We start from the raw sequence: 24,749 nt of genomic DNA on the forward strand, positions 1-24,749 counted from the left end.
TCATTTGACAGGCATCGCTATAGACACGTATTATTAACGCGCTGCAAAGGTATAATAACACCGGCATCGATACAGACACCTAAACCTGCAGTCTCTTTAGATTTGGAACGCACGCGCTTCCGCCACACTCTCAGGACCCCGCAGGTTTTTCAAGATGGCGGCGCCCTTGTATCGGTGCTGTGTACGATTGCGGCATTTGACCTTGTCCGTGCCCGCCGCTAGTTATCACGCGAGGCCGAGGGTTTGGGGTCTTGGTGGGGTGTACAGGCCGGACCCGAGTGACCCTGAGACCAAGAAATGGCAGAAAGGAGCGAAGTACGAGGCCAAGCTGTACGGCAGGCACGGGGACATCTCGGGGGTGAGGCCGGAGGGTCTATGGCCGAGTCCCCAGAAGTTGCGGGAGATAGAAGAGGAGGAGAGGGAGTGGTACCCAAGTCTGAGGCAAATGCTGGACAATGTGGAGGCCAATGAGCTGGAGATGAAGCGGAAACAGCAGGAGAAGTGAGTGACTCGCTGTGTTATAGGAGGGACACTTCCCCTTACTGTTGTCTCTAAACGGGAACTACATCCAATAACCGTGTTCTCTGCACTGCTGCTTCTGACTCCTGAGCCAATGTAGCACAAGCCAGATTGATTAAAGGGGTCCTTCACCTTTAAATTAACTGTTAGTAGGATGTACAGGGTGATATTTTTTATTATTTGTGGGTTTTGTGTTATTTAGCTTTTAATTCAGCAGCTCTCCGGTCTGCAGTTTCAGCAGTCTGGTCGCTAGGGTCCAAATTCCCCTAGTAACAATGCACCAATTGAAATAGGAGACTGGAATATGAATAGAAGAGGGACTGAATAAAAGGATCAGTAATAAAAAGTAACAATAACAAAACATTAGTAGCCTTACAGAGCGTTTGTTTTTAGATGGGGTCAGCGACCCCCCTTTTGAAAACTGGAAAGAGTCAGAAGAAGAAGACAAATCATAAAAAAAAAATGACCAATTGAAAAAATTGCTTAGAATTGGCCATTCTCTAATCTACTTTAAATTCACTTAAAGGTGAAGCGACTTCTGACTTGCGTTTGTTTGGTTCTGACATTTACATCTAACATTAAGATCAGTGGAAATGAGGTGTGAACATAATCAGTGCTGTGATTGGACAAACTTTCATCATGCGCAAGACCGTGATTGGATGGAATTAAGGGGCCCATTCAGCTCATGCAGGGTGGTGGAGTTGTGTAACACTATGTTGTCATGCTGTGCTGCTGTGTTGGACATGGGGACATATAATAACTCGCTATTGACTTATTCAAGGCTGAAAAACCCGCCCAGGGAACATGGGCATTGGAAGTGACTTTATTTGCAGAAGGGGCAGATCTCAGGTACAGGGATAAGGCGGGTCATTCAGGGACCAGACTGGCTATGAGGGGGGGGGGGGTCAGGCAGCTTTTGGATAGACCCTTTGGCTAGTTGTGCCCAAGGGACAGTTACTAAACGAAGCGTTTAGTAACTGTAATGAGTCCCTTCATTTGCTGCTTCCTTAGTCTGCACTTTATATGAGTGAATTGTTGGCCAGGAACATAATTTTGAACTGAAATAGGCCTGGCACTCGCACCAAGCTCTCCAGCACCTGCCACACTTACACTCACTGATACTTGTACACTCGCTGACACTGACACACTCACTGACGCTTGTACACGCGCTGACGCACTCGCTGATGCACTCGCTGACACTTGTACACTTGCTGATACTTGTACACTCACTGACACTTGTACACTCGCTGATACACTCACTGACACACTCGCTGACACCTGTACACTCGCTGATACACTCACTGATACACTCGCTGACGCTGGTACACTCGCTGACACACTCACTGACGCTGGTACACTCGCTGACGCTGGTACACTCGCTGACGCTTGTATACTTGCTGATACACTCGCTGATACACTCGCTGATACCCTCGCTGACGCTTGTACACGCGCTGATACCTGTACACTCACTGATACACTCACTGATACACTCGCTGATACACTCGCTGATACTTTTGATCATTTCCTGGGTGTGTGGGGGCAGCTAGTGAAACTCAAATAAGTGCAGCTGTTGCACAGACTTCCCTCCCCCTGTATATAATGATCCTATAGTATAGTATAGTAGTGTAGTATTGTGTGTTATATAGCAAAGTCTGTACTGTAGTATAGCAAAGTGTATAGTAGTGTAATATAGAATAGTGTATAGTCTGTAGTATAATAGTGTAGTAGTAGTAGTAGTAGAGTACAGTGTAGTATAGTATAAAGCAGGGGTGCCCAAAAGGTAGATTGGGATCTACCAGTAGACCTTTAGTTGGTGATTAGTAAATCTCAAGACACTGTCAACAAACAGCTTCTCTAAGTTGCTCTCCTGTTTCATTATTTTCATTCAGATAATTTAATGTTAAGGTTGCATTAGAAATAGTTGTTTGTTTAATATAGCAATATAAATTCTCTCATAAATCAATATGATATTTAAGTAATATTTTCCATGGAACAAAATGCTAACAATGCTTTATTGTGTGTAGATCATAATGGGACAACGTCACTAAAAGTAGGACTCACATTAGTAAAGTATGGGCACTCCTGGTATAAAGCAACACTCGGTAAATGCTGATCCTCTATGGGTGACTAGAACCTATTTCATATGAGTATTTTTCAGTATAAACAAACCACAAGATTTTTTAGTTCCCCTTTAAGAAGTTCTTCATCTGTTGTCTTCTACATGTATGTTGGTCACTTTATGTCTAATAACCTTCTAACCAATTTCCTCCCCTCCCCCTTCAAAAGGGAGCGAATTGTTGCTGCCAACCTGGCCAAGATGCCCAAGATGGTGTCCGACTGGCGCAGGGAGAAGCGGGAGGTGAAGCAGAAACAGCGCGACGAGAAGAATCGCAAGGAGAGACTCGTGGCAATCGCTCGTGAAAAGTTTGGTGTCAACGTGGATCACCGGAGCCCCAAGTTCCTAGAGATGGTGAAGGAACTGGAAAAGGAGGAGAAGAAGAAACAGAAAGCGCTGGCACGGAGACTAAAGGAGGAGGCTCTGGCATCAGCACCTACTTCTCCTGTTGTAGGAAATCCCTGAAGCTGAACTGGAGCCCATGCAGTGTCCTGATTGGTCCAGCAAGGTCTCCTCTCTAGCAGTGCTTGTCACTAACTGGACTGTGAATGGGGCGTGGCCCCTACCAAGATCCCCACTGCGGCAGGATAAATGTATTGGTCCCTGGGATAGGACCGGTCGGGCCCTCAGTATGTTAGTAGTGGACTTTATTTTCTAATAAATATCTGTACAGAATATTCCCTGTGTGTTTGTATTGCATTTCTTATGTATAAACTTCAAGGAAAGGGTAAGAACTGGGGTAACTCTGCTCCTGTGATCCCACTAACTTTGTGTTCCCTTACCCCTCAGCGCCATGTTCTTTAAATAATACACTAATTATATAGTTTATCCCTAGTGTGGCACAGACCCTCTGAAGAAAGGATGTCCCATAGTTCCCTTCTGTCTGTGTCACTGTATCACCCTGCAGTGGGAGGGACAGACTCATGTCCCATAGTTCCCTCCTGTCTGTGTCACTGTATCACCCTGCAGTGGGAGGGACAAACTCATGTCCCATAGTTCCCTCCTGTCTGTGTCACTGTATCACCCTGCAGTGGGAGGGACAGACTCATGTCCCATAGTTCCCTCCTGTCTGTGTCACTGTATCACCCTGCAGTGGGAGGGACAGACTCATGTCCCATAGTTCCCTCCTGTCTGTGTCACTGTATCACCCTGCAGTGGGAGGGACAGACTCATGTCCCATAGTTCCCTCCTGTCTGTGTCACTGTATCACCCTGCAGTGGGAGGGACAGACTCATGTCCCATAGTTCCCTCCTGTCTGTGTCACTGTATCACCCTGCAGTGGGAGGGACAGACTCATGTCCCATAGTTCCCTCCTGTCTGTGTCACTGTATCACCCTGCAGTGGGAGGGACAGACTCATGTCCCATAGCTCCTCCTGTCTGTGTGACAAAGTTTTAGACGGTGTTCCACTATAAAGCCCATATTAATCAAAACTGTACAATTTATTGAATTTACACACAATGCTATTAACAAGCAGTAGAGGTGCATCTCTGTAGGTATTGAATGCAAACTCAGTTAAAAGGGATTCTGGGAAAACATGGAGATCTCTGTAGGATTATTGAGCCCAGTGTGCTGTGCGTGTCATAGTACAGAGCAGCATGTTGTCTGACATCATACGGAAGCCCCAGTGTCCCACAATGCAGTGTGTTCTGCTCTCCAGAGACCATCAATCGCTACAGTTCAGTTTGATCCATAAACAACACGGGCTCATTAGGAAGGACTGGCGCCGTCTGTGCTGTTCTCCTCCGACTCTGCAGCTTTCAGTTTGGACAGAGCCGCGTGGATCCTGAACAGGGTCCGTGACTCCATGGAGTAATTCTTATAATCATTCCTGGAAAAGACATAGTACAGTAAGTGTGGGGCACCCTGTAGCTCTTGTTATATTGCAAAACTATAACTCTCACCATGGTGGAGCATTAAAGAAATCTGAAAGCCCAAACGCCCACTAATCTTTGTACATTGTGTAAAAATCTGGAAAAATAAAAATCAGATTTTCTGTAAACTTTACAGCGAGGGGTCTCTCCCATGCAAGAGATCCGACTCTGCCAACAGAGGTAGCATAAAACTGCTATTTTTCCTACCCGTAGATTACGTGGTACAGACGCGTCACTTACTTGGCGCGGCGCAGGAGTGCAATGGCGTCCTCTCCTCTTTGCTGTTGCATATACAGTAGGCTGAGCTCCAGCAGAGCGTTGGGTACCAGGTAATGATCAAATCTAATCTTCTTCTCACTGCAAAGAGACAGCCCTGGGATTAGCACAGGCTCCACTCATGTCTGGATACAGGGGACTGTCCTAGCTTGATAAAGGGGCGTGACCCCAAAACGTTCCACTCCACATTAAACACGCAAGGCAATTTTACTTGCAATTAGTCCTGTGTGCCTTTGGAATTTCTTCTATGACTGTACTATCTTAAATCCACTGCTCGGATATCAGGACTGTGGCTCTGATCCTTTAAAGGATAAGTAAACCTTTAAAATAAGTGAATGTAAAATTGATGAGGCCATTCTAAGCACTTTTGTAATTTACATTCATTATTTATTTTCTTTTCATTCCAAGATATTAAGGGATACATATACTGTTAATATGAATGAATTTTGTTACAACAGCGCTACCTGCTGGTCAGTTTCCCACCAGTCTGACCAGCAAGTAGTCAAGGAAGTTGTCAGGAGAAAGAAAGAGGCTGCTCTGATGTTCTTCTGCTTAGGAAAGACGGGAAACACAATCGGGGGTTGTGGGAGCACTCCTAAGGCGAAGTAAAAATGTATTAAAGTATAAAGGAAGTGCTACTGACTTTGGCAAATTAATCAGTGCGCATTCCCTGGGCCCCTGTCTAAATAATTCAGCATATATGCAAGTGCATGTGATCACAAAGACAGGGGTTCTCTCTTAAAAGCTGCAAGTTAGCAGCGGGGGAGGATCTAGCCTTCAGACTGAAACCAAGGTTCAGCAGACTTTTCGTTCAACTAATGCTACTATACAGAGAGGCACAATGAGGTCTGTAGTGTGTAATCTGCCTCCTTTGACCCAAAGCTAAAATCCACATGAGCAAACATTGCCACACGACAGTAATCAAAATAACCACTCAGACAACATAAATTAGTTTTGGAAAATAAAGGGGAGGTCATATTTATTAAAAAATCTCAGTGAATCATTTTCCAATAAAAAATACGAGCCCCCAAATCATTCTTCATTTAAAGGATAACACACTTGGCACCATTGAAATGGGCAGGCCTATCACCAGTTGTCATAATACACACGTATGGGCTTCTCCTGTAGGGAAACTCCCTGACCTGGAAGCAAAAACCAGTGAGCCCCTCAGTGGTTGCCATTAAAATAGGCTTCACCTGGTTTAGCCACGAGGCCTGAAAGCAAAATTCAGTGCCAGGTGGATTCCCAGTGGTCACTACAGTTCCAGGGCCTGTATTGATTGAAGTACAGAACCACAAGTCTTTTCTATAGATAAAAATGCCTTTATTGGAACACTGGCAGGAGCTGGATAAGCGACAATTCCTTTTTGACTCTGTGTAGCCTGAAACGTTGCTTATCCAGGTCCTGCCAGTGTTCCAATAAAGGCATTTTTATCTATAGAAAAGACTTGTGGTGCTGTACTTCAATCAATACTTGTGAAAGGATTGGAAGGTGACCAGTCAGGGTACGTGCACCAGGACCCACAAATTGACAAAGTCTGGGAGCTGATTCTACTATACAAGCAAGTACAGTTCCAGGGCCTGACAAGCATCACATGGGGCTCCGCATTGCCGCTGCACCATTGCACAATAGATCGGCATTCCCATTTAAGGGATAACACACTTTGCACCGTTGCAAATGGCCAGGCCCAACCACCAGTTACCATAGTAGTAAGGGGCTTCTCCTGTAGGTGACTCCTTGACCCAAAAGCAAAACCAGTGCAAGTAAGCACCTTAGTGGTTGAAATTAGAATGGACTTTGCCTGGTTTACCCACAAGGCCGGAAAGCAGGATCAGTGCCAGGTGGATTCCCAGTAGTTGCCCCCACAAAGTTCCAGGGCCTGCCAACCACCATATAGGACCTGCATTGCCGCCACTCTCCACAGATTCTCAGTTTTAATACTTGTAATGGCTTGTCAATCCTAGAGAAAAAAAACTTAGGGTGGGAGAAAATCACATTTTAGTAATGATGCCTCTCTGTTTACTAGCACTCTAAAGGTGGCCATACACGACCGAGTCGGCAGCTTATTGGCCCGTGTATGGGGCTCTCCGACGGGATTCCCCGATAGATATCTGGCCGAAAGTCGGCCAGATGTTGATCGGACGGGACTAAAAATCCCGTCGGATCACGGCCTCATCTGTTCGTTGATTACTTAGACAGGGGCTATGGGGATGTGCACTGATTAATTTGTAATAAATGTTCCTACCGCACACTCGCCTTTCCTCTCACTGCGTTGGTGGTGCTGGTTTCTCCGTTGATCACGAGGTGATATAATAAAGAGGGGTGTCCCCCCAACTGCTGATAATAGCGTGTGTGCGGATCCGTTTCTTGTTTGCTGTCACTGATTAATTTGGCCAAGTCAGTAGCACTTTAATACATTTTACTTAGCCTTAGGAGTGCTCCCACAACCCCCCGTTTGTGTAGGAAAGATGTGAGAAAGGTTTCTAATTCTTTTCCTAAGCAGAAGAACATCAGAGCAGCCTCTTTCTTTCTCCTGACAACTTCCTTGACTACTTGGTGGTCAGACTGGTGGGAAACTGACCAGCAGGTGGCGCTGTTGTAACAAAATTCATTCATATTAACAGCACATGTATCTCTTAATATCTTGTAATAAAAAGAATATAAATAATGAATGTAAATGACAAAAGTGCTTAGAATAGCCCCCTCATCCGTTTTACATTCACTTGTTTTAATAGTTTACTTATCCTTTAACCCAATAAACACATTACTGTCATTGTGTCACTTTAATTCCATGCATAAATGGAAAACTAGGAGTTGTATGTAACACTCTCGTTTAACTGTTCTGATGATTTGAGGAATGGAACAGTTTTGAGACACCCACTTGCCCTTTACTCCTGCCCTTTCCCTTACAGCTGAAGCTCCAGCCTCCTCACCTGTGGTGTATTTGAGTGAAGCACTGCTCAGCCTCTTCCAGTCGTCCTCGGTGCTTCAGGCACAGTCCTTTCAGCAGCAGAATGGAGCAAATATCATCATAAAGAAACTCGGAGGCTGCAGTCAGAGAAACGCAAGATCGGTGAGGAGAAGCTGAAGCTGGCACAGAATATTTTTTATTACTACAAACAACGGCTCCAACATTGAGGAGTCTGCATTGGCCCTGCTCCCCACCTGCATCGACACTAGGTGGAGCCATGTTTCCCTATGACCCAATGTAGTGCTGGGCAACAAGATGCAAAGACCACAAACCAGGTCTTGGGGGTCAGAAAAGAAGCAGCTAAACATGGCTCACCCCGAGCCAAAGGCACTTGAATATGATGGCACCACGTGAAATTGGCACATGGAGTTAATGCAGAGCAGAGAGGGGCACAATAATGAGAAAATATGTTTGGTATAAATGTTTTTTAGTAATCAGCCGCTGCTAAATGCCAGAGCAAAATCCCAGAATAGTAAATTCGAATTTTCGAGTTTCAAAATTCACAAATTCACAATTCTAATCTCCCCTATTAGAATGTGAGATTTATCACACCTCGGCCATGGAAGCGGTCCTAATTCGAATATTCGCCGCCTAAAACCTGCCGAGTTCATGTACAAGCCAATGGCAGAGGTCCGTTGAGCCATTTGGAGATGTTAATAGCCTTCCTGACATTCGAGGTTTTTTTTTTTCGGGAGAAAAATTTGATTAGTCGAATACGTTTCGAATTTTCATGTCAGACACATTAGATTGGATATTAGCCATTTTAATTGGCTCCTCCCTGGTTATCTCCTATAAGGAAAGCAGGAGAAATTGAGCGCCGCACGATGGATCATCTTTTCTGAAGAGGAGCGCAAGCAGAGTTTCGGTAAGTTATTTCTTAATAAAGACTTAGCGATTTAAGAGTTTAATTTGTCTTTGGGTTTTTGTTTTTTTTTCTATGGTAACGATTTTTTGTCACCAGTCAGTGAAATCATGTTCCCAGACTCCTCTGTCCATATTGGAAATTGTACCTTGTTCCTGGCTCAGCTTGGACTGGGCGTTACTAAGGATAGTCAGGGTCTCTTCGGTCAGCCGGCTGTCCTTCCCCAGAACGGAGTACCCATTCCATAAATACATCATTTCCTGTGCGATAGGAAGAATAAAGCTGATACAATGGCAACATTAGCTCAAAAAAACAACAGAATATGTAACTTCCTATTTGCACTGCAAGAAAGGGTGCAACCAGGGCCGCCATCAGGTGTGGGCAGGGGGTACAAGTGTCCCGGGCCTGAAGGGGGACCCGGCAGTCCTGAACTTTTCGAAAGAGCCGGGCCCCCCTTAACAGCTCCGAAGCCGTGCCGTCTCCTTCAGAAGTCTTGAACACCGAAATTCGGAAGTGCCGAAAAGCCGAAGTCCCAAAGCAGTGAAAAGACCCGAAGCCACGAAAATAGCCGAAGTTCTGAAGCAGCAAAAAGACCCGAAGTTACGCAAACAGCCGAAGTCCCGAAGTGGCGAAAAGACCCGAAGTCACGAAAATAACCGAAATTGAAGTCCGGAAGCGGTGAAAATACCCAAAGTCACGAAAACAGCTGAAGCCGAAGTCCCGAAGCGGCGAAAAGAACCCAAAGTCACGAAAACAGCCAAAATTTAAGTCCTGAAGTGGTGAAGAGACTCAAAGTCACGTAAGGAGGTGAAGTTGAAGTCCTGAAGCCACAAGGTCAATTCCTCTAATTTTTTTAAATCCCCTGACCACCAATGTATTATTTTAATGCTCTTTAGGCCCCTGCCACCAATGTTTTTTTAAAAAAATATTCTTTTGGGCCCCAATTTTTTTTAACTTGTAACGGGGGCCTTGGCACCAATGCTTTTTTTTAAAAAAAAAAAAAAAAACTTTTATGGGGGCGGCCTGGCGCCAATATATTTTTTATAGGTGGCCCCTGGTTCCTAATAGCTTTTTATAACTTTTATAGCGCTGATGTCTGTGTGGTCTTTTAACTGTGGAGTGGGCGGGGCCCAGAAATTTTGTTGTACGGGGCCAGGCCCGGACTGGCAATCTGTCCGTTCGGGCAAATGCCCGAGAGGCCGCTTTATATTTAGTTCTAGTGGGCCTGTGCTCCCTCTTCCATATCAAAAACTTGCAAGTGTGCATGCACGCGTGTACGCGCGCATGCGGAGGGGATACAGGAGGTACTCATTAGTACTCAGTACTCAAAAGTTTGAGACTGGACCCATTCCTGCACTCCCTCTTCCGAAAACTCACCAGCGTGCATGTGCGCATATGCATGAAGGGTGTACAGAAGATATCGGCGGGACGGCGGCACTCTGTTTACTAGGACCCTGGACCTGCTCCTGCACTGTCTCCCTCTTCTACTTACCAGCGCGCGCGTCCGCGTGCACATGGAGGGGGTGGAGGCGGTATCGTTTCTTGTTGGGGGGGGGGCGGGGCACAGTGTGGAGGGCCCCGGGCCCCCCAGTCCGACACTCCCAGTGAGGTGCTGCTGTTTGAGTAATTAGCGGTAAGTGCCGATGTGTAACTGTCAGCTGATGACGTGTCTCCTCTGTGTTTGGATTGTGCCCATCAGTTAGTGCAGGACTTCCTATGGGAGAGAGAGGGGATTCTGCCCCCTGATCTGAGGGACAATATTGCCAACACTGCCAACAGCTGCCCCTCACCTACAGGTACCAAATATATGTGCCAATCTCTGCCCATAGCACTGCCAGTCTCTCTACCCTCCCTAGACTCTCTACCCTCCCTAGTCTCTCTACCCACCCTAGACTCTCTACTCTTCTTAGACTCTCTACCCTCCCTAGTCTCTCTACCCACCCTAGACTCTCTACTCTTCTTAGACTCTCTACCCACCCTAGACTCTCTACTCTTCTTAGACTCTCTACCCTCCCTAGTCTCTCTACCCCCCCTACACTCTCTACCCACCCTAGTCTCTCTACCCTCCCTAGACTCTCTACCCACCCTAGTCTCTCTACCCTCCCTAGACTCTCTACCCACCCTAGTCTCTCTACCCACCCTAGTCTCTCTACCCACCCTAGTCTCTCTACCCTCCAGGCCCGGACTCGCAATCTGTCAGTTCAGGCAAATGCCAGAGGGGCCCCTTTATATTTAGTTCAAGTGGGCCGTTCGCAAGATAATTAAGAAGGTGAACACCCTCAAGTACCTAGGTTTACTGGCTGCCAAACCTTAGTGTCATTGAACTTCCCGAAAAGAAGTCAACGAGGGTTGTTCTGTGACCATATAAAGGCACAAGGCTGCAGGCTGAGTTATACAGGGAAATATCACTCATATATTATAAGGTATAATGTACCCCCTTACTGAAGTCACTGAGGGGTTCTGTGACCACATAAAGGTTCAGGCTGCAGAATCTTTAACATATTTTACATTAATTACACTTTAAGTGAGAAAGGCAGCTCTTTATGCACATACTTTTTTGCAGTTTTAGCCCAATATGAGTTGATGAGCACAAGATCATTGCGTGTTTACATGTGGACTGCTTTAATTTTTTTGCCCGGGCTGCTTTTTACTCCCAGTCCGGCCCTGTACGGGGCCCTGTGATTTCTAACGGCGGCCCTGGGTGCAACCACCCAATCTTCACCTGGATACTGGACTGAATGCATTGACTGCAGCCTGTGTATGGCCCGTTATCCTCTGATCAAAGCTAGCTGCTTACTCCACTGAGCAAATTTGCACCCGTTATAAAATAATGGCTCAAGCATTTTTCCTGGCGTGCCCTAGGCCTACAGAAGCACCTGCTGCTATAATGATTGAGATCTGAAGTTCTGGTGTATCAGAGTCTTACCAGTGCAGGGACAGGTAACGCCACTGGCTCCTTGGCTTGGTACCTTCTCGCTTTCCTGATGGCAAATTTTTCCGTGGGAGGAGATTTTCCAGCGATTTTCTGCTTTAAGGAGGGCACAAGCCTGCCAAAACACCCAGATAGCCTCATATTATTATATCATGTATTTAAATCTGAATTCTTCCTGCCCTGCGCACCTTCAAGTCTTTGTTACCCCCACTGCCAATCCCCTGACATGTGCCCATTGTTTTCAAGGATTCCCCACTCTCCTCCCACAACCCAGACACTTGGGCTATTGCCAACCTCTCCTGAGGTCCATCACAGAATGAATGTGTCAGACAGGGGTGTATGTACAGCCAATCAGTCTTTTGCTGCCTAGCATTCCCCTGCTGTTCCCATTTTGAGTTATGGATCTCTGATATAAACCCTCGCCCTTCTATGGCATAAGTACTCCTATAGATTAAAGGATAAGCAAACCTTTAAAATAAGTAAATGTAAAATTGATGATTGTAGTATTCTAATAAATTTTGCAATGTACATTCACTAATTATTTTGTTTTTATTACAAGATATTAAGGGATACATGTGCTGTTAAAAGAATGAATTTTGTTACAATAGCGCCACCTGCTGGTCAGTTTCCCACCATTCTGACCATCAAGTAGTCAAGGAAGTTGTCAGGAGAAAGAAAGAGGCTGCTCTGATGTTCTTCTGCTTAGGAAAAGGATTAGAAACCTTTCTCACATCTTTCCTAAGCAGAAGGAAAACTTTGTGACATTCTGCGCATGCGCAGTAGAGCCATACCGGTAAATGTTCCTACTGCGCATGCGCCAGTCAAAGCAGGAAGAAGACGCGCCTGGGAGAAGATGGCGACTGTGAACTCCGTGGACAGGACCTGCGCAGAGGGGTGAGTAACAAGTTAGGGGCATTTGCCCAGGGGGACAGGTAGGCCAGGGGGGAGGAAGGAGGGGGCAGCACAGGGGAGGGGGGAGGGGTTTTGCACCCAGGGGGTTTCCTTCTCCTTTAATATCTTGGAATAAAAAGAAAATAAATAATGAATGTAAATTACAAAAGTGTTTTGAATAGCCCCCTCGTCAATTTTACATTCACTTATTTTAATGGTTTACTTATCCTTTAAAGGCTCTGGCTACCCGGCGATTGGTTGACTTACCTGAACAACTCCACCTCGTTCTCTCCAAAAGGCCGTGGCTCGTCAGGTGGTAACATGCTCAGAAAAGCCGCCTTCATATAGACATACATGGCCTGGGCAGAGAGGGATAATCATTATACCAAGGAAAGACAAGATGGTGCTGGAGAGGGGGGGAGTATAAAAGTGGCTAACAAAGCAGAGGCTTAAAGTGATACTATCATGGGAAAAAATGTTTTTCAGCAGAATTCTGCACTGAAATCAGTTTCTCAAAAGCGCAAACAGATTTTTTTATATTTAATTTTGAAATCTGACATTGGGCTAGACATATTATCATTTTCCCAGGTAACCTCAGTCATGTGACTTCTCCTCTGGTAAACTTCAATCACTCTTTACTGCTGTAATGCAAGTTGGAGTGATCTCACCTCCTCCCTTCCCCCCCACCCAGCAGCCTAATGAGAAGGTAACTAGATAGCAGCTCCCTAACACAAGATAACAACTGCCTGGTAGATCTAAGAACAGCACTCAATAGTAAAATCCAGGTCCCACTGAGACACATTCAGTTACATTGAGTAGGAGAAACAACAGCCTGCCAGAAAGCAGTTCCATCCTAAAGTGCTGACTCTTTCTGAAAGCACATGACCAGGCAAAATGACCTGAGATGCACCTACACACCAATATTACAACTAAATACACTTGCTGGTTCAGGAATGAAATTTTATATTGTAGAGTGAATTATTTGCAGTGTAAACAGTGTCATTTAGAAATAAGACACCATAAAAATCATGAGAGAGTCCCTTTAAGGAACCATGTGAAGGCACAAGTTGAATTTCAGCACATACCTTAGACCAGCGGTTCTCTTTGCTCAGCAGATCAGCATAGAAATAAGCCACCTTCCAGAGCCCTTTATAGGCATAACACCACATCAGCTCCCAGTAGCACATGTGATGGAACTGCTTCCAGGCCTGTTGCGCTGAGCAGCCCTCCTCAAACCAACGGATTGCCTGAGAAATGGACACCAGGGAGAGTGAGGGGTAATGACAAGAGGAATATTAGAAGCCATAGCAATGAATATTGGGCCCCTTAAAAGACAAGACAACACATATATCAAACTTGGAGAACAGAAAGATCGTTCAGAGGAACGGCAAAGGGTTCAGCTAAATAACCCTCACCTCATCAATGTTGCCTTTAAGCTCCTCTATCCTCCCAGCAAAGAACAGAAAGATTGCGCTCTGTGAGGGGAACAGAAAAAACCAATGACAGCACAACAGTTACATGTCTAAGCCCAGCAGGGCCGCCATTACAAATCACGGGGCCCCGTACAACAAAATTTTCCCACCCACCCTGGCACCCAAGCCCCACCCCAGATCCCGCCCACTGCACATCACAGACATCAGCGCTAAAAAAGTTACACACAAGTTATAAAAAGCTATTGATGGTCAGGGCCCCCTTATAAGTAAAAAAAACCCAAAACATTGGCATCAGGGCCCCCCATAAAGTTTTGTTTTATTTTTTAAAAAAAAAACATTGGTGCCAGGGCCCCCCTTACAAGTTAAAAAATATTAGGGCCCCAAAACATTTTTTGAAAAAAAACATTGGTGGCAGGGGCCCATAGAATATTAAAATAATACATTGGTGGGAAGGGGATTAAAAAAAAACACAAATTGGTTTTCAGTAGAATTGAACTCTTGACTTCAGGACTCCTTTAGTGACTTCGGATCTTTTTTGCGGCTTTGGAACTTCGTCTGTTTGGCTTTTCGCCACTTCTGCGTTTCGGCTGTTCGGGGCTTCAAAAATGGCCGCAAAGCTTCGGCGATCTCAAGGGGGGCCCAGTGCGGGCCCGGGACACTTGTCCCCACCTGATGGCGGCCCTGAAGCCCAGTGTTGGACTGGGACACCAGGGGCCCACCAAAAAACCTTTGACCAGGGGCCCACCAATTAATCTTAGACCAGGGGTCCACTCTTAGAACTATTATTCTCCCTCTCCTCACTCAACCTCTATTCTCCAGTCTCTTTTCTTTACATACTAGAATCTATTATTCCATCTATTTAGTCTCTTTGTTCTCATAGAAATAGGGAATGACCATGAAATAAGCCAAATGTTTAGCAGCATGAGGGCCCACTGACACCTGGGCCCCCCGGGAGTTTTCCTAGTGCCCCGGTGGGCCAGTCCGACACTGGCTAAGCCCCCCAAAATCACAGTTGTCTATCCAATCACAAGCCAAGAAATATCTAGTTAGCATATAAAGCAATCTCCTTACCTTGGGATAACGACTTATGTATGGCCGAAGGAGGTCCTCAGCTTCTGTGACACTAACTTCACCCGTCCCTGTGGCAAAGGTGGAGAGATTGTGATTTATCCACAGACAAACCCAGTGATACAGTGATAGAGACACAGAGTCTGTCCCTCCCACTGCAGGGTGATACAGTGACACAGACAGGAGGGAACTATGGGACATGAGTCTGTCCCTCCCACTGCAGGGTGATACAGTGACACAGACAGGAGGGAACTATGGGACATGAGTCTGTCCCTCCCACTGCAGGGTGATACAGTGACACAGACAGGAGGGAACTATGGGACATGAGTCTGTCCCTCCCACTGCAGGGTGATACAGTGACACAGACAGGAGGGAACTATGGGACATGAGTCTGTCCCTCCCACTGCAGGGTGATACAGTGACACAGACAGGAGGGAACTATGGGACATGAGTCTGTCCCTCCCACTGCAGGGTGATACAGTGACACAGACAGGAGGGAACTATGGGACATGAGTCTGTCCCTCCCACTGCAGGGTGATACAGTGACACAGACAGGAGGGAACTATGGGACATGAGTCTGTCCCTCCCACTGCAGGGTGATACAGTGACAGACAGGAGGGAACTATGGGACATGAGTCTGTCCCTCCCACTGCAGGGTGATACAGTGACACAGACAGGAGGGAACTATGGGACATGAGTCTGTCCCTCCCACTGCAGGGTGATACAGTGACACAGACAGGAGGGAACTATGGGACATGAGTCTGTCCCTCCCACTGCAGGGTGATACAGTGACAGACAGGAGGGAACTATGGGACATGAGTCTGTCCCTCCCACTGCAGGGTGATACAGTGACACAGACAGGAGGGAGATAGTAGACAGTATGGCAGCACGTCTCACCTAGGATAAAGCTGAGGAAGGAATAGTAACAGAGAAGTAACATTGTGCAGAGCAGGGAGCGCAGGTTCCAGGACGCAGCACCTTCATGGAGTCGGGACAGGCCATAATCCTGTGGATAAATAAGTGAATAAGAAAGGGAGGACAGCTCAGAATACACAACAGGAAGAAATAACAGATAAAAGGAAAGAAGAGATGATTATATATTGTACCTTATCCCCTGAAAACCCAGCAAACTCCAATAACTTAAGGATCCGCGGAGGGAAGAGTGATAGAGTCTGTGCAAGGGGGAAAAAACAAGGAAACACATTTAAAGGTCTATAAATACACCAGTAAGCCCTCAAAGTAATGCTGCTCTGAGTCCTCTGTCAAAAGAAACAGCACATTTCTTTCCTTCTATTGTGTACTCATGGGCTTCTGTATCAGACTTCCTGTTTTCAGCTTAAACTCCAGGGCTAGGGCTTGAGCATGCTCAGTTTGCTCTTCTGTCCCCCTCCCTCCTCCCCTCCCTACTATGACCCTCAAGGGACCAATAAAGGATGTTCATTCCTAACATGTGACCCTAGTTCTGTAGAGCATCCGACTGACCAGGTTGAAAGCTCCAGTGCCCAGAGAGACTCCGCCTTCTAGATGAACATGTGATGCCCCTTTCTGGAAGGCATTAGACTGCAGTAAAGTGTTCAGATCTCTGCAACAGAAAGAAAGAGGGAATTGGATAGAGCTAAGCCCTTATATACCAGCATGCACAGCTGCACCACACAGAGCCAGTAGAAAGTAATAAACCCGCTGTATCACTCTAACAAGTATTAGGGCAACGGCATAAGGGGCAATGGCTGGTTCAGGTGGGCAAAGCACTCAGAACTCCTCCTCAATCAACATGAAGGGTAAGTGAGATCCAGACAATTACCATCAGGTCAATGAAGGGGCAATTATGAGCACTGTCCGATGTGCCATTGTCTTCATAGGAGGAGATAAAACCAAAATACTTATTCTTAAAGGAGAACTTAATCCTAAAAATTTCATATTTTATATTCTGAACCCCCTACCCTACATAGTCCCCCTCCCTCCAGCCTAAGTGTTATCCGGGGCAAATGCCCCTAACGTTTTACTTACCCCTCGGTGCAGATTCAGGCATTGGAGTTCACGTGCGCCATCTTCTTCTCTTCGGAATGAGACCAGCGTGGCGGCAATTTATTGCTTCGCAACAACTGCGAATGCGGCGAAACTCTCGAAAAATGCAGACGCAACGGTCTCATTCCGAAGATTAACGAAGCGGCTGAAGATGGCGCCCGTGAACTCCTCTAGACAGAAATCTGCACCGAAGGGTAAGTAAAGAGTTAGGGGCATTTGCCCGGGCTGGAGGGAGGGGGTCTATGTAGGGTAGGGGGTTTTTTTTACTTTAGGGTTGAATTATACTTTAAGTAAATTGAGCGTCAGCAGTGTGCACATCTCTTACCGATAGATCAAGTAGCTGTTCCGCACTTTCATGCCACCCTTAATAAAGCTGATCATATTCTCATCCTGCAGAAGCAACAGAAATAGGAATAATGAAAGCCCCTTGCTGATTGGTCGCTGTTTATTACTACATCAATGCCCTCCCCACTACGTGTTGCCACAAAACCTATGGGAGATATAAAAATATACAGTGTATTTATGGAGGGAAGACTAATTTGCCACTGAGATTATTGTATATCAGACATGCAGATCATTACATTATGTAAGTGCAGGGTCTGACAATTAGGGAGGCACCGAATCCACTATTTGTAATTCGTCCAAATCCCCAAATCCTTTGTAAAAGATTCGCCCGAATACCAAACCAAATCCAAATTTGCATATGCAAAATTATGAAAAGTCATGTGATTTCCCTCCCCGCCCTAATTTGCATATGCAAATTCATATTCCGTTCGGCCAGGCACAAGGATTCGGCTGAATCCGAATCCTGCTGAAAAGGCCCGAATCCCAAACTGAATCCTGGATTTGGTGCATCCCTACTGACAATAGAGACAAGCCGTGAGACATACCCGTGACTGAGACTTTGCCACCCACCTGCAAGAAAGTGAGAGCTGCCCTCTGCAGGAGACACTCGGCATAGCAAACCTCTGCGTGTAACTCCACTGTGAGGAAAGAGACATTAATCCAGAGACACTCAAGCCTAGAGCCTCAGTAACAAGGTGCCGCAAACAGTCAGACCCAACATTTTGGAAATAGAAAGAGGGACAAAAAGATTTCCCATGCCCATAATTGAGAAATATGGGGTTAGGAGGCGCACACCCAGTAAATAAATGTGAGGTGCAGATCCAGAGGAGGCTCCCCGCACGAGTCTCCAAGACTAATAAATCGATGGATTTCACACTCTACCTCAAAACAAAAAAAAGGTTTTTTTATTACATCAAAAGGAAAGTTACAAAAATAGTACCAAAATAAATATCAGAAGCTCAACGCGTTTCAAGCAAAGGGGTCTTCCTCAGGGGCAATCAAAATAAAAAATAAAAAGAACAAGGTCTGCCTTCATTATGATTGCCCCTGAGGAAGACCCCTTTGGTTGAAACGCGTTGAGCTTCTGATATTTATTTTGGTACTATTTTTGTAACTTTCTTTTTGATGTAATAAAAAAAACCTTTTTATTGTTTTGCGCTAGAGTGTGCAATCCATCATTTTATTTTTTTCATTTTACAAAATTTGGCAGGTTATGAAAGTTTGAACACATTTCTGTGGTTTTTATGTCTTATTACAGGTTTGCGAATGAAGGTGAATTGCCCTTTAAGCTGCAAGTCACAGTTTCCTCAAGAGACCTGGTTCTCTTAAATTGTTACAATTATTTCTTTGCTTATCTTAAATTGTTACGATTGCTTCTTTGCTTATCTTAAATTGTTACAATTGCATCTTTGCTTATCTTAAATTGTTACAAAAGTATCTAAGTGCACCTGCCACATATTCTGGGCTCTCTGCCAAAAGCCAATTACGTTTTAGAAACTTTGTATCCTTTTCTGACTGTTCAATGCAGGAGATCATAGATTTCAGTAACAATCCGAGACTGCAGGTTGAGCTGTCTAAATCGGGTTTGTCCCGCAAAAAACGGCACAGTTGGGAGGTATGTACACGGGGTCGGACTGGGACCTGCTCTCGTGGACCCTGCCGGCCCAGGTCTGCACCCACATCTGCTTCTTAATGCCGCGACCCCTTTTGGCAGAGGTTGCAGCAAAACAAAAATATGTGCACGTGCGTCGCTGGTAGCCAGAGGGGGGCCCTGGGGCGGTAGCCCCAGTGGGCCCCCGGGCCCCCCAGTATGACCCTGTATATACATAGTATTTACATTCATAAACACCACTGATCACCTCTATACAGTAGCACCTTACCTTCTGTAAAGGCATCTGCTCCAAATTTATTGATTAAGGAAGATTTCTTCCTAAACCTGTAAAATAAAATGTAATGTTTTGAATACAGTATTAACTCCTAGGCATCTCCCTAGGTCTACACGTGTGATACTAATCACCTGAATGGCGGCTAGTTGGTGTTCTTTTGTGATTATTGTTTCAGGGTTAATTTGCCTTTTAGTTCATGGGGCAGTCACACAGAGAAACGGACAGACAGACTGCTGCAATGTGTATAGAAGAAGCATGGGGGGGGGCAGTGTAGAGAAGCAAAGCACAGTTAGGAGTCCAGACAGAAAAGAATGAATGTGGGAGATGTGCCTTTAAATGAGAGACTGAGTAGGGCAGGTACATGAAAAAGCAGGTGGAATGTAGGCCATGTAAGGCGATGCAATCAGGAAGCCCAACGTATGAACCCCTTTAAAGGAGAAGGAAAGCTACCAAAGCAGTTTATTGCCAACAGATTAGCCACAATAGTGCAAGCTGTAACATTATATTTATTCTGAAGCATGCTTTACCATAGCTGAGTAAACAGCTCTAGAAGCTCTCTCTGTTTGTTTAGGATAGCAGCTGCCATATTAGCTTGGTGTGACATCACTTCCTGCCTGAGTCTCTCTCTGCTCACTCATAGCTCTGGGCTCAGATTACAGCAGAGAGGGGAGGAGGGAGGGAGAGAGGAGCAAACTGAGCATGCTCAAGCCCTAGCCCTAGCCTCTGTGTACTTGGAAATGTTTGGGCCTACTGCTGGTAATCTATTTAACCCACTAGGCCTATGGTATCCTGTGTAACCGTTAGGCTCATTGTACACAAAGAGCTTTCTCTGCCTCTGTTGTCAAAATAAAGTGAAATGTGTGACATCACACAAGCAAAAGAATGGATTTTATCACCAAAATCATGTGCCATTAGTCTTCAAGCAAAGACGTCTCGCTGAGATGCCTTTTCCTTCTTCCTAAGTGGCCTTAATGTGTTGCTAAGTTATGACTCTGCTGGTAGATAAATGGAGCATAGTTGTACGTGGCCTGACATGTGCACTGTAGGTATTCTTACTTCTTTATACATAAACAAAACGAATCATCATTATTTATAGCAAAATTATGATTTGATTAACCATACAGACTGTGGGGCAATCAATTGCACAGCACATAAATCAACCCATGTATGGCCACTTTTAGCCTCCCCAAACAAAAACATCACCCTCCACCTATGGTGACGTAACTAGAGTGCACCGGGCCCCCTGCAAACAAATCATCCTCCCAACCCTCCCGACCTACTTCCCATCCCGCCTCCGCCCACTCCCGCCCCATTTTCGGGCCGAATCCCAAAATAGTGGATTCTGTACATCCCTAGCTAGAACCATGAACTAATGTATACTGCACTGGGATTCTAAGGCAAATAATATACAAACTCGAAAAGAATTTCTCTGTGTTCCTTCTCATCTACCTCTGACATATTTCCTGTGCCTTCTTCATGGTCTGTCCTGCACTGATGATGTCATCATGCTCAAATGTCATCATAGCTTGCATCTCTAGTATAGTGGCATAGACCAGGCTGTGGTACAGGCTCTCTGTAGCTCTAGGGAAGGAAAAGTAACAGACTCAATCATATTGCCCACTCGCCCCATGTCCCATAGTTCCCTCCTGTCTGTGTCACTGTATCACCCTGCAGTGGGAGGGACAGACTCATGTCCCATAGTTCCCTCCTGTCTGTGTCACTGTATCACCCTGCAGTGGGAGGGACAGACTCATGTCCCATAGTTCCCTCCTGTCTGTGTCACTGTATCACCCTGCAGTGGGAGGGACAGACTCCATGTCTCATAGTTCCCTCCTGTCTGTGTCACTGTATCACCCTGCAGTGGGAGGGACAGACTCCATGTCTCATAGTTCACTTACTATGCGACAACCAGCACAAATGATGAGGAATTTAAAATTTAAAGCCAGTGTTATGGGTTGCCAATGCCATGTACAAACTGTACAACTGCAAATAATTCCCTTTAAGACAAATGTGATTTTCTTACCTTGGTTGCAAAAGAGCCAGACTCTCATTAAACTGGTTCATCAAAAAGAGATTTAAAGCTTCCATACAGTCACTGAGATCCTGGGAGAGATCCAGCGCGGGCCTGCAAGAACACAATACATTTGGGTTATTGCCTAATAATGGGGGTCCAGTAAGCCCACCCCTGAGCCCCTTATTGTCCCTGTAACTCCTTATTCCACTAACCCCTCCCCTGAGCCCCTTATTGCCCCTGTAACTCCTTATTCCACTAACCCCTCCCCTGAGCCCCTTATTGTCCCTGTAACTCCTTATTCCACTAACCCCTCCCCTGAGCCCCTTATTGTCCCTGTAACTCCTTATTCCACTAACCCCACCCCTGAGCCCCTTATTGTCCCTGTAACTCCTTATTCCACTAACCCCTCCCCTGAGCCCCTTATTGTCCCTGTAACTCCTTATTCCACTAACCCCACCCCTGAGCCCCTTATTGTCCCTGTAACTCCTTATTCCAGTAACCCCTCCCCTGAGCCCCTTATTGCCCCTGTAACTCCTTATTCCACTAACCCCTCCCCTGAGCCCCTTATTGCCCCTGTAACTCCTTATTCCACTACCCCCTCCCCTGAGCCCCTTATTGTCCCTGTAACTCCTTATTCCACTAACCCCACCCCTGAGCCCCTTATTGTCCCTGTAACTCCTTATTCCACTAACCCCTCCCCTGAGCCCCTTATTGTCCCTGTAACTCCTTATTCCACTAACCCCACCCCTGAGCCCCTTATTGTCCCTGTAACTCCTTATTACACTAACCCCACCCCTGAGCTCCTTATTGTCCCTGTAACTCCTTATTCCACTAACCCCACCCCTGAGTCCCTTATTTTCCCTGTAACTCCTTATTCCACTAACCCCTCCCCTGAGCCCCTTATTGTCCCTGTAACTCCTTATTCCACTAACCCCTCCCCTGAGCCCCTTATTGTCCCTGTAACTCCTTATTCCACTAACCCCTCCCCTGAGCCCCTTATTGTCCCTGTAACTCCTTATTCCACTAACCCCACCCCTGAGCCCCTTATTGTCCCTGTAACTCTTTATTCCACTAACCCCACCCCCGAGGGCCTTATTGTCCCTATATTACTTATTACTTCTAGCTAATACATTTTTGTAGTGTAAATTAATTGATTCATTAGAAATGAGTAAATGATTTCGATATCAGCCTGTCTGCTAGAGTATTGTATTTAGAAAAGGTGGAGTAAAGTAGAATAGGGAAATAGAGTATCAGATGAATTATTAACAAACTCTTTTATACCCCCAGGAGACTGGTTTAACTGAGCTATACTAAAATACATAACTATAATATTATAATTAAAACCCAGAATCATTGTAAGAAGTTTTAACATTGGACAGTAAGGCACTTGCTAAAAAATTCAGTTCTTTAAAAACAGCTTCTCACACAATAATGTCTATAAGATTTGTGAATATTGATCGTATTAGGAATTCCCAGCTCAGTATAAAGCACAAAGCTGACACTGTCCCCAGGTTAATGTGTGATCTATAAATGTTTGAGGAGGAATTGTATAAACTGTTGGTACAAGGTGGGAATCTGGGCACATGGTTCAGGCTCCATTAATAAACATTAGACAAGAAAATCAGTTAAGGAGTAGTCATGGCAGGGATGGGCGTTTGGACAGAAAGTAAATAGTGAGGGAAGATAAAGACAGTACGGGAAAAACTCGCAGAATTTGGCCAAATTCACAGAAATAGGGAAAAGATAAAAACATATACACCAGGGATACAAAGGCATTGGCTGTGCAGTTGCTGCTGAACTATAATTCCCACAAGCAGCAGGGGGTGTTGGGAAATGTAGAGGAGGAGAGGGAGGATTGTGGGAGATGTAGTTCTAATATAATTGGAGAGGGTCAGACAGAAAGGTTTTGAGGGAAGATGCTGCTGAATGAAAGCGAGGGGTAGAGTTACCCTGCCGATCTCTGGGGGGAATGTGAGCTCTCACTTTTGGCTGGTGGGGAACTGCAACTCCCATCACCCCCAATAGAGGACGCTGGGAAGTGTAACCAGCAAAGGAGCCGAGTAACTGAATGTTACAGAAGCTTTAGAAAGGTATCCAGGGAACCTGTCCCTAACAATGTGCCTCCCCCACTGTCTCCTGCTGGTCCCAAAAGCAGCACTTACAGGTTTGGGGGAGTCAGGTATTACCCCCCACCTACATGAGAGCCCACCCAATGAAAGGATGAGCAGCTGGCACCGGGCCCGGGCTGCCAATCTGTGGATTCTGGGGCTGCTGTAATGGGCCATAGACAGTCAATACAGTATCTGTTGGGGGCTGTTTGGGTCTCTGGGTCCCTGAAATGCCAGGATCTATTTTGATTCCCACTCCAGACCCGGCTGGCACTGCCCACGACTTACCTGTGCCCAGAATGCGGCTCCCCACTCATGTTGCTGCTACAGCGTCTGGCAAAGTAAAATGCCCCGCCCACTGACACCTGTCAAGGAGGGAGGGGCAACAAGACCACGCCCAGAACTAGCAGCTAAACAAGACCGTACAGGTTTGGGCACCGCCCACAGACACGTGGGGAATGCAGGTAGAATGGTGCCACGCCCCCACAAAGAAATGCCACAGTCATAGAAACACTGGGCGGAGGGTTGGCCAGGCAAATTGCTGCAACCAAGCAGGGATTATGGGATTTGTAGTTCTGAAACTTAGACATAGTGCTAAATAAAATAAGCAAACATAATGGGACTGAGTATCTATACCCTGATTATGATCTCCCCTCTCTGTATAATGGGACTGAGTATCTATACCCTGATAATGATCTCCCCTCTCTGTATAATGGGACTGAGTATCTATACCCTGATAATGATCTCCCCTCTCTGTATAATGGGACTGAGTATCTATACCTGATAATGATCTCCCCTCTCTGTATAATGGGACTGAGTATCTATACCTGATAATGATCTCCCCCTCTCTGTATAATGGGACTGAGTATCTATACCTGATAATGATCTCCCCTCTCTGTATAATGGGACTGAGTATCTATACCCTGATAATGATCTCCCCTCTCTGTATAATGGGACTGAGTATCTATACCCTGATAATGATCTCCCCTCTCTGTATATGGACTGAGTATCTATACCTGATAATGATCTCCCCTCTCTGTATAATGGGACTGAGTATCTATACCCTGATAATGATCTCCCCTCTCTGTATAATGGGACTGAGTATCTATACCTGATAATGATCTCTCCCTCTCTGTATAATAGGACTGAGTATCTATACCTGATAATGATCTCCCCTCTCTGTATAATGGGACTGAGTATCTATACCTGATAATGATCTCCCCTCTCTGTATAATGGGACTGAGTATCTATACCCTGATAATGATCTCCCCTCTCCGTATAATGGGACTGAGTATCTATACCCTGATAATGATCTCTCCTCTCTGTATAATGGGACTGAGTATTATGGAGAGTATATTTATAGAGCAGGCTGCTGTATATAATGACATTCAGTATTTGCAATAAGCTTGAGAAAACAACAAAACAGTCAC

At 45.7% G+C, this 24,749-nt stretch overlaps 2 protein-coding genes across 4 annotated transcripts; one reads left to right on the forward strand and one right to left on the reverse strand.

The window, feature by feature from the left end:
• The first annotated feature begins 77 nt into the window (after nt 1-77).
• Nucleotides 78-3,312, forward strand: LOC108703484 (growth arrest and DNA damage-inducible proteins-interacting protein 1). The gene is made up of 2 exons (XM_018239634.2): nt 78-501; nt 2,806-3,312. Exons 1-2 carry the CDS (start codon nt 155-157, stop codon nt 3,098-3,100), a joined length of 642 nt encoding a protein of 213 aa, XP_018095123.1. The 5' UTR covers nt 78-154; the 3' UTR covers nt 3,101-3,312.
• Nucleotides 3,313-4,057: 745 nt separating this feature from the next.
• LOC108703483 (tetratricopeptide repeat protein 39A) lies at nt 4,058-23,985 on the reverse strand. 3 transcript variants are annotated; one of them, XM_018239631.2, is made up of 18 exons: nt 23,608-23,981; nt 21,221-21,322; nt 20,647-20,778; nt 19,192-19,247; nt 17,882-17,949; nt 17,292-17,356; nt 16,424-16,523; nt 16,048-16,113; nt 15,839-15,947; nt 14,945-15,012; nt 13,856-13,915; nt 13,526-13,687; nt 12,708-12,799; nt 11,544-11,664; nt 8,766-8,877; nt 7,718-7,832; nt 4,749-4,865; nt 4,058-4,465 (listed from the first exon to the last, which is right to left on the reverse strand). In XM_018239631.2, exons 1-18 carry the CDS (start codon nt 23,634-23,636, stop codon nt 4,345-4,347), a joined length of 1,695 nt encoding a protein of 564 aa, XP_018095120.1. In that variant the 5' UTR covers nt 23,637-23,981; the 3' UTR covers nt 4,058-4,344. The 3 variants fall into 3 exon arrangements, with proteins under 3 accessions (XP_018095120.1, XP_041444834.1, XP_041444833.1); XM_041588900.1 differs by lacking the exon at nt 20,647-20,778 and having other exon boundaries at nt 23,608-23,983; XM_041588899.1 differs by lacking the exons at nt 4,058-4,465; nt 4,749-4,865 and adding an exon at nt 6,167-6,744 and having other exon boundaries at nt 23,608-23,985.
• Nucleotides 23,986-24,749: the final 764 nt, after the last annotated feature.

The sequence above is a fragment of the Xenopus laevis genome, chromosome 3S (genome assembly GCF_017654675.1).
Source record: "Xenopus laevis strain J_2021 chromosome 3S, Xenopus_laevis_v10.1, whole genome shotgun sequence".
NCBI lineage: Eukaryota > Metazoa > Chordata > Amphibia > Anura > Pipidae > Xenopus > Xenopus laevis.